Here is a 9,665-nt window from a genome sequence, read left to right as displayed (position 1 = left end):
ATTGTAGGGCGCGTGCGCTCACCAGACAGACAGAGAGAGACATAGAGACAGAAAGCGAGAAATCACCCCCCAGGGGGGATGGTCACACCGCAATCCCTTCTCCTCCAGTCTCCTCTTGGGATCTTGGGCACGCACGCACACGCGCCCGGCGTGAGTTTTAAGCCACCGGGTCCGGGACTCGAACCGCGGTCGACTATGTGGGAGTCCAGCGACACAGCCATTACGCTAACTGCTGGTTCCCAAGAGGATCTTTATTCTAATCCCTATATTCAACTTAACTTGGAAAACATTCTACTTTATAAAACAAAGCAACTTAAAAAGTATTTTTGCGGGCCATATTTTCTATTTTCTAACCTTCGCAGACTACATCAGTGATGACAGACACACAGGACATATGAAACACTGACATAAACAGCAGCAAACTAAAGACCTATACCATGAATTAACTATTTGCAGTACACATTATTGAAACATCGGGAAAGTCATGATGTGTCTTTCTACATAAAATCTGTCATAATTTTCCTGACAACCCAATAAAAATAAGTGGTTGTGGCTTTTGAGAAGGCAGAGAGAGGCTGGTCACTGGCTGACTGTCATGGTTCTATTTGGGAGGGCTTCTCAAAGTAAGGGGATTATAAGATAAAATGCCATCAATGTGGAGAAATGTAAATACACACACTATAGGCAGAGACCTTCTAGAGTCCCCACATACCCATAAACCAGCTTCAGTAGTTAACAAGGGGGCTAGCAGGTGGTATGGTGGTTAACGTGTTGGACTCCCACATGGCCGACCAGTTTGAGTCCCGGACCCGGTGACTTGCTTTCTCACTTTCCCTTTCTCTCCCTCTGTCTCTCTCTGGTCAAATTAAAATATAATATCAACAACAAATAAAATTAAATAAAGAAATAATTTTAAAAAGTAGTTAACAAAGGGCCAAGTTTTCATCCACTCACCCAGTATTTTTGAATGTAAATCTCATATAAGCATTTCACATATGGAGATTTTTTTTATAGCATTCCAAGATTAAAGGTGCTCACTTAATTTATCAGTGGAAAAATGTACTGCAGGAAAAAGCACTGATGTGTTGACATAAAATGAGAGATGTCAGTGTGTGTGAAGCATAAGGAGAGAGCAGAGGAAAGGAGACCAGGAAGAGGTGGTACAGAAGCCCTCAGAGCACAGGTAAGCAGCTCTGAGTTTAAAGCAATAGTTAAATAAAAGAAATAAAGCTGACTTTTGCGAGACCATGGGAGCCTGATTTCAGAGGTACTGAGCGTATGAAGCTATAATGGAGGATACTGCAGCGCTCCCAAAAAGATAAACAGACATCTTTCCTACATGCTAAAAAGGAATGTCCTACCCGCTTCGGGAATGGTTTCCTGGGTAAGTATTTAACTGTCATTTCTCTTATTTTCAGAACTGAATTTTTCTTTGGGACTCACACATAGAACTGTTGGTTGTAGAGAACTCTGAATCCTTTTGTCTCACTTGTGAAATAAATTTGCTGAGGATATCAGTGAGATGAAACTAATATCACACTGTAAAAACTTGTCTAAATTTAAATGACCACTAATACAATTTAAAAATGAGCAACTGGCATTTCAGAGGTAAAAACTCTTCCTCTAAGATTTAAAGTTTGTGATGTGAGAATTGACCCACATCACAAATAATGACTATAAAATAATGACTATAGGTTTTATTCCAAGCAATATTTAACGGATTAGGCTTTACTGAAAGGGAGGAGGTGGGACAGTAGCAGGGGAAGAGCTGAGGTGTGAAGGAAGGAGGGAGGACAAAAAGATGTGAGGAAGTATTTAATTTTTTAACTTTTCAAAAAAAGAAAGAAATGATAAGGCCATTTTTTAAACTACTATAAGACCCCAGCTTACTTTTTTGGTTTTCTGGAAGTAGAGCTCGGGAAAAGCATGAAACCAGTAAGCCAACTGTGATATGTAGAAAAATTTCATTTGAAACCTGTACAACACAAGAAAGTAAAAAATACTTTTAGAACATAATATTTTTTAAAGAATGAAAAAATACAAACACTGGAAATCAGAACGCGCTCAGTAGCTACCTTTGTATTATCATTTCATACATACTCTGCCTGTCTTTAAACTGCTGCAGGCCACCTTCCCTTCTCTCCCTAGGAGATTCCCACCAGCAGTCAATTCCCCTGGGCTAAAGAGCAGGCAGTTATCTGCACAACACTGTTAACATGCAAGCTAGCTAGGAGGAGCCAGAGAACCCTGTCTATTAGTTAATTAATACTGGTTAGGAATGTAATACCAATCAGAATGTCATGTTAGCTGCTGAAAACCTGTCATGATCAACCCACATTATCTGTACGATTTCATCAAAAAGAGAAAGATAAAAACTGACAGAAAAGTGAAGGTGCACGGATGAAAACCTCTTGAAACTGGGATAATCCCCAGATCAAATATCCTCTGGCTTTTTCTCGGGGAAACATGGGAACTGCCTGGGTGGAAGATGGAGAGCGCCCCAAGTAAAGGAAGCAGAAGAATGATAGAAATAAGGAAGAGAAGAGTGCCCCAGGAGATAATCCTCATCAATCTAGACCCAACAGTCTCCTCTTCACATCATCTGTCTCTACCCCTTCTGCTTCCTCTTTATTCTCCCTTCTCTCTTGTTAGAGTCTGAAACAGAAAACATAAAAGCCTACCTGAAATACTATCTGGGGGGATATACTGTCCTACATGAATATGTTTATTGCCCTGTTCTATACAAGTTCACTGAATTAATACAGTTTTTTTAAACCACAGAATGACTCAGTCGAGTGGTCATTACTGCCAGATTTAAAGATATGCACGGTCACGTTACTCCTTTCTTTTCTTCATATCTTTGTCTCCAATTCTCACATCACAACTCATTTACTGAATCCTGTCTAGGTGACAGATAACTGCAATCTACCTGGTGTGATGAAGGATAGAAAATAAAAACAAGAGATGGAGCCTCCTGCTGTCAAGGAACACACTGTCTTGGTGGGTATGGGCGCAATACCAGATTTACATAAATGAGACGAGTATGAAGCAATCAAGACACTATATTGATGCTACATAAAATATAAACCCAAACAACAAATTCATGGATGTAAAAGAACAATCTAGGCTAAAGTAGCAAGGAAAATTAACATGGAATAGTCATACTGAGCTGGATGAAGGCGTGACTTATCTACTACAATCTTTGTATCCATCCACTGAGGTCCTGGCAGCTCTGTATAGAAACTCTGGGAGCTAGAAAGGTAAAAATGAAATAGTATCTTGCCCCGAGAAGCTTACAGTACAAAGGAATAAAAAAGAAAGGAGTGAAAAGAGGGAGAGAGCACAAAGAAAGGGAGCCAAGGTATGGACAAGAAGTCACGAGGAGGAGGAGAAATGATAAGGAGAACGAAGCAGAAGGCGAGCGCATCAAACCAAGATCATCATGAAAACCAACTGTTTCACGCTGAGGAAGATGTTGGAAAGACTATATAAGTGAAAAAAGTGCACGGGAATCTTTTAATCTTTTTTTTTTTTTAAGATAGTAGGACTGCCAAAGACATGCTTTCATCTATTTTATGAATCTGCCTATGGTCCTACAGAGAAAAAGAAGAATGAATTCTGCTCAGTAGTAACACAGTCAAGATTCTTAACTAAGAAAGGCCTGCAAAAAACGACTTACGTCATCAGGTTATGGGGATATGCCCTCCACAAAATAGTTGGGTCTGAGATGTAGTTTTCCTAAGAAAGAAGACATAAAAATTGGCCTATGAGTATGTTGCAAATGTCATGTTTTCAAACAACTACAGTTCATGTATCAGGTTGCAAAGTGCCATTAAAGTGAAACTTTAGTACTTCTAATTCTTTTCAATGCAATTATAATTGCTTACTTTCACAGAGTGAAAATCAGTGTGAAAGAGACAACATCAAGTAAGAAACAATTCCTGGCCTTCAACAATCTTTCAATCCAGTAGATTAAAAAAATACGTGCATGCAAATAAACATAAAATACCCAATTAACAGTAAGGCACATAATAGACACAATAGCTATGCGGGATGAATTACATCTTGGGTAATCAGAGAAGGATTGTACGAAAAGATACTACACTGGACAGGGGATGGAGGATCAGATGGAATACTGCCAAGTTTCATGAAGGTATGTTCAGAAACTACTACCTGAACATTTTTCTTAGATAACTGGATCTACTCAGAATTCTTAAGTATGAAAAAAAAAATTATCTTAAATAAGAATATTTTCCTATAGAAATAAAACTATTATTTTTTCTTTTTAAATTTATATGATAGATTTTAAACTGAAATTTCCATACATCTATAAAGTATTATCAAAACAACAGTAAAATGGAACAGGAAAGTTAAGTTTCAGTCTATCACCTACATTAAGTGTCATAACCTGGAAAATTCTCTTTGCCTGTTAGTCATCTCTTAACATGATGATTAAAAAATAATTATATGTCCAACAAACTCAAAAAGTATGACAACTATGGAATACCATATAAATTTAAGAGATTGTTATCACTAACATTAAAGTAGATAATACGATTAAAGGTTTTGATTTCTTAACTAAAATGTTGGACAGTATTTTAAATTGTTCAGAAAATTAAAGGCCTATTTCGAAAGGAGGAAATGATCAGAAGTATTACAACTCATATAACTCAGTAAGAGCACCACTGGCAGCTCACGCTATTTGCTAATACGAGTATCTATCTACAAATGACTACAAGTCATTAAAATAGCATGCAGTGTGACTAAAAATGAGTCACTCTTTCTCAACAAACAGTTTAGAATTTTTACTGCACAAACACTAACTGAAAGAAAGATTTATCACTGAAAATCTTAAGCTGTATTAGTTCATTAGCAGAGTTCCTAATCTTAGATGAGGAAGGAGAACAACACTATAAGAGGGACATACTTACAGAGATTAGAATGAATGTTCCCCAAACACAAGCAAAAAGATAGAATGCACTAAGCTGACCAGATTCATTGAACTTGCTGTGTTTCGTTTTGGAGAAGTGCATTCGCCTGTTAATTTTCTAAAAATAAAAGCAGCCATCAATAATTAGGAATAAATTATAAAATATATTTAATATATGTCTATCATAGTATGGAGAGCTAGTACTTTTTTTTATAAAGTATATATTTCTAAGATTGTATACTTACATCCAACACATACTCCTGAATTATGGCATGAATAATTATCGCCACTAGCATGTAGAAGAAAACTGTAGCCAAATCTTTGATACCATAGTAATAAAGGGATGCTGATTCAGTAGCTTGTTCTTCTGAAGGCCAAAAAGGACACACATACACAAAAATATACATAAGATTATAAAAACAGTACTAAGTACAACATAGTTATGGAAACAAACAAAAGAGGACTAACCTAATAAAAAAAGTTCTACGGAAACATCATAAATAATCTGCTCTTAGACATCTTGAGTCTTAAAGGGCAATTAAAAATAGAGGGGGAAACTATCTAGAAATCTAATGCTTCAGAAATTACTTACAAAGACTTGACACATGTTAGTTACAGCCACCGAAAACCAATAACCAAAAAAAGAAAGAGGGGGAAAAAAATGAGGGAGGAGAGGCCACACTCAATAAAGTGATATTATCACAGGAATAGAGATGAGGTTGATAAAGCTACACGGTCTATTTACTTGCCTTTTCAAAGAACTTTTTAAAACTTCCTGTCTCTACTTTCACGCTAGACACTACATGATGATTTTGATGGAAAAACTGATTTGATCTGTATTTGATTCAGTTTCGATCTCTAAGCAAGTAGCAACAGAGGTAATTACTGCTTAAAATTGTTTTTAATCTTAGCAATTGCTATATTTGTCAAAATTAAAAAAACTGTTTTTAAACAGGTTTCAGTATATTGTGATCCTCCTGCCTCAAGCCCGTCAGTGCCACTGCGCCTTGCTTTTTAACGTGGATGGAAACAGAACCCAGGCCTTCCATGTGGCCTCAGCCTGTCCAGTAGCAACTTTAACCAGATGGCTATATTGACAGGGTTTTTAAAACAAATCTTAATCAAACACTGTGTACTGTCAACACTTGTTCTCAAGCTTTATGTTTATGGGACTATTAAGGTAAAAGCTTTAGTCTCCTCTGACAGTGAGATTTCAAAACAATACTGTAGTTTGGAGTAACCTGATATCTAAGTTGCTGACTCAAATATTTACAGAACTACACATAACTAAACAAAATCCAACTCAATGTTGTATATCTGGTGCTACATTCTAAATGGAAAACCTCAGGGCATCTTTGCCTATGTTAACATTTCATTAACCAAATACCTCATCCCTCACCTATGCTAGTTAATTACATTACTCTATTCAACCGCAATCAACTTCTAATAACAACTTGTTTTTCACAGCATAACTTAGAATTAAAAATTTTTGAAACAAAAATTAAAATAATAGTTTGGATACTATTAACCGGAGAATTCACATACATTCAGTCTAATCAAAGCAACTGTTAAGAGCAGAGTACAATAAAAAGTGAAAATACAGTAAGGTAGAAACGACTGCTGGTATAGGTCCAAAATATAATTTAGAGGTCAGAAAAACTGAACCCAAACACTGTGCTCTTTCAAAGCCTTGAGTTAATAACGACACTTTAATAAACAAATTTAAAATAGATTTCTTTAGGATGTCGTTATGAAAATTTCAGAGGGCAGAGAAGGCAATAAGAAAAGTTTTAGGATGGATTTCATGCCCATTGACAAAAATATAAAATAAACATAATCACAAATGACATCTGTGAACATTAATGCAGACCTACTGTTCAAGGAGATGTCAAAGTTTATTCAACAGAACTTCTGCTCCAATAGAAATTCTTCACAAAAACCACCTACCTGTTGCTGGGAGGGTAACATTGTACTGAAGAGTAACAAAAATGATAGATGCTTTTGCTGTTATCTAGAAAGGAAAAAAAAAATAGATAAATTCACTTTGTGATCTTCCTCAAACACAAACACCAGATCAGGGACAAAAACAGTGTTAGCTCGGTTACCAAATCTAAGAAACAAGGTGGTACCCTGGTCCCTTTGGCACCTTGGGAATTCCTGATCACAAAGAGGTTGAGTTTGGGAGTTATAATTCACCAGAGTAGTCTGCAATTTAGATGAGATTGCACTTTTCCTCTATACGATTTCAAAAGGTTGATGCTGCAGTTCCAGTAAACAGTGATTTGACGAATAACAATGTTCTACTTCTGACCTATGCAATAAACATAAAGTTCCTGAGACGAGGAGATGGCGTAATGTTTATGTCACTGGACTCCCACGTAGTGGACTGAGGTTCAAGTCCTGGACCTGGTGGCTTAAATTCACACTGGGCACATGTGTGCATGCCCAAAATTCCAAGAGGAGAACGGAGAAGAGAGGATTGCAGTGTAGACAGCACCCCCTGGGGGGTGATTTCTCACTTTGTCTGTCTTTGGCAAGCGTACACACCCTATAGCAAAAATCTCTCTCTGAAAAAAAAAAAAACTCCATAAAGTTCTTAATCAAGAAAAATGTTAAATGCAAATTAATACAAGCAAGTACAGTTAGCATGAAAAAAATGGATTAAAGGTACAGTCTATGGTGTGTGTTAATCCCCCATACATCTGGCATAGTTAAATGTCAATAAGTATTTAACTAATCTGACTATTGGTAAAGGTAAAGTGTTCCCAACAGGAAAGTGGAAATGCTTACTCAATATTCACAGGCATTGGGCACCGTGCTAGACAAAAAATAATAAAACAAAGATGAACAAAAAAGTCTTTAATGACAAGCTCAGTCATGTCAGGAGGACAGGTAAACAAACTGCTATAATCTTAGAATCCTTATCAATAATTTATGTAATAGGTACTCAATATTAAAAACAAATATTTCCTCCCTCACCTCCCTGGGGACAGAAAGTGAAGCTTATTCTGGAAAGGCTTTTTAGAGGAAGTAGTACTAAGATGTATTCTGTTGGACAAAAGAAGTTCCGTAGGCTCAGGGGAAAGAGGGTAGGGATGCGGGGGTAAAGAGGGTAGGGATGAGAGGGTAGTACAGGTGAAAAGAAGAAAAGAAGGGAAGGGAGGTTAGAAAGGAAAGAAGGAAGGAAGGAAGGAAGGAGTGAAGGTCAAGTACCAGTAAACAAGAGGCCAGCATCAGAGAGCAGAAAAGCCTAGAAAGATTATCAAGTACTGGAAAGGATTTTGTTGTAATTTAGATTTTATTCTAGCATGATTGGAGAATTTAAGGGCTACTTATTCATGCCTTTTAGAAAGATGGCTGGCTCAGGTCTCTCAAGTGCCCTCAGATTCAATCTCTGCACTGCAGCTAGAATGACTGGATTATGCATACATGCTCTTCCCCTGTTAAAAATCCTTTACTGGATGCCCATCTTCCTAGGGTAATATGGACTACACAATTCTTCATGGCCCGTCCTTCCCCTCTGCCTCTTCAGCCTCACCCCAGACTATTTCCACCTGCTCCCCCGCCCCTGTGATTCTTCCTACCATGTGGTCTTGTTCTCTCTGAATACTGTTGGGAAACCTTCCTCTTCAGATTTCAATTCAATCACACCTTTTCAGCCACGCCTTCTCTGACTTCTTGGAGTATGGCATTTCCTGTGTTGAGATTATCTTAGAGAACTGTTGCTTTCCTTTAGAAACACACACACACTGGTTTGATTACATTAGTACTTTCTGTCCCACCCAGCAGAAGGGAAACTCCATAGAGCTGAGAACAAGACTGTGTCTGCTCATCACTGTATGTTCACAGCCCAGTAGGGGCCTGGCACATACCAGGCAATTGCCCAATGTTACTAATTAAATGTCAGGTAAAATACAAACTGGAGTTAAGCGTGAAAGCCAAGAGTAAGACCTAAGTAGACACCACACGAAAGACAGTAGGTCTGAATCCAGGCTGTGGTAGTCAGACAGAGGAGGCATTTAGGAGGCAGAATGAAGCTTGGGAAGCAAGAGGAAAAGGTAGAAGACGGTTTATTGACATCAAGAGCTTCAACAACTACACAAAAAGTAATACTACTAATAAAAATGTGGCAGGGTAAAAAAAAGGGTGTTGCCAATCTTGTATCTCAAAAAACAAACAAACCAAAAAAACCAAACCCCCAAAACCCTAGAATGAAAGTCGAAGGTACACAACATGATGTAACATTCTTTGTTGAAGATGATGTATATGATAAGATCCTTGATTTGATTATCACACACTGCATGTAGGCTTTGAAAAACCATGTTATACCCAATAAGTAAGAGATCATAAAATAAAATGAAGAAACTCAAAAGTAAAATAGGGACAGCAGATGGTGTAATGGTTATGTCACTGGATTCCTACATGGTCGACTATGGTTCAAGTCCTGGACCTGGTGGCTTGAAACTAATGCCAGATGGATGTGCATGTGTGCCCAAGATCCCAAGAAGAGAGTGGAGAAGGAATTGTGGCATGGTCATCTCCCTAGGGAGTGATTTCTTGTTTTCTCTGATGAGCATATGCATTCTACAGCAAAAACTTCTCTCTAAAAAAAAAAAAAAAAAAAAACGTAAAATAAATTGTGAAATACAGGAAAACAAGTTTTAGGCAAAAGAGAAATGAAGTTTTAGAGAAAAAGATTTCTGTAAAACACACAGGTGGAAAGAACGGTCGGCAG

At 37.5% G+C, this 9,665-nt stretch overlaps 1 protein-coding gene across 1 annotated transcript in view; it reads right to left on the bottom strand.

Moving 5' to 3' along the window:
• TRAM1 (translocation associated membrane protein 1) overlaps positions 1-6,941 on the bottom strand; it is a gene marked incomplete at its 5' end in the record, with an annotated part of 22,469 nt that extends 15,528 nt beyond the window's left edge. The window contains 5 exon segments of the mRNA XM_014590363.1: positions 1,891-1,975; positions 3,680-3,738; positions 4,932-5,048; positions 5,176-5,297; positions 6,878-6,941. Coding sequence (XP_014445849.1) covers positions 1,891-1,975; positions 3,680-3,738; positions 4,932-5,048; positions 5,176-5,297; positions 6,878-6,941 — 447 coding nt within the window.
• Positions 6,942-9,665: the final 2,724 nt, after the last annotated feature.

This window comes from Tupaia chinensis, unplaced genomic scaffold (assembly GCF_000334495.1).
Source record: "Tupaia chinensis unplaced genomic scaffold, TupChi_1.0 Scaffold000436_1, whole genome shotgun sequence".
NCBI lineage: Eukaryota > Metazoa > Chordata > Mammalia > Scandentia > Tupaiidae > Tupaia > Tupaia belangeri.
Note: the sequence above shows the minus strand (reverse complement) of the source record. Positions and strands in the feature narration are given on the sequence as shown.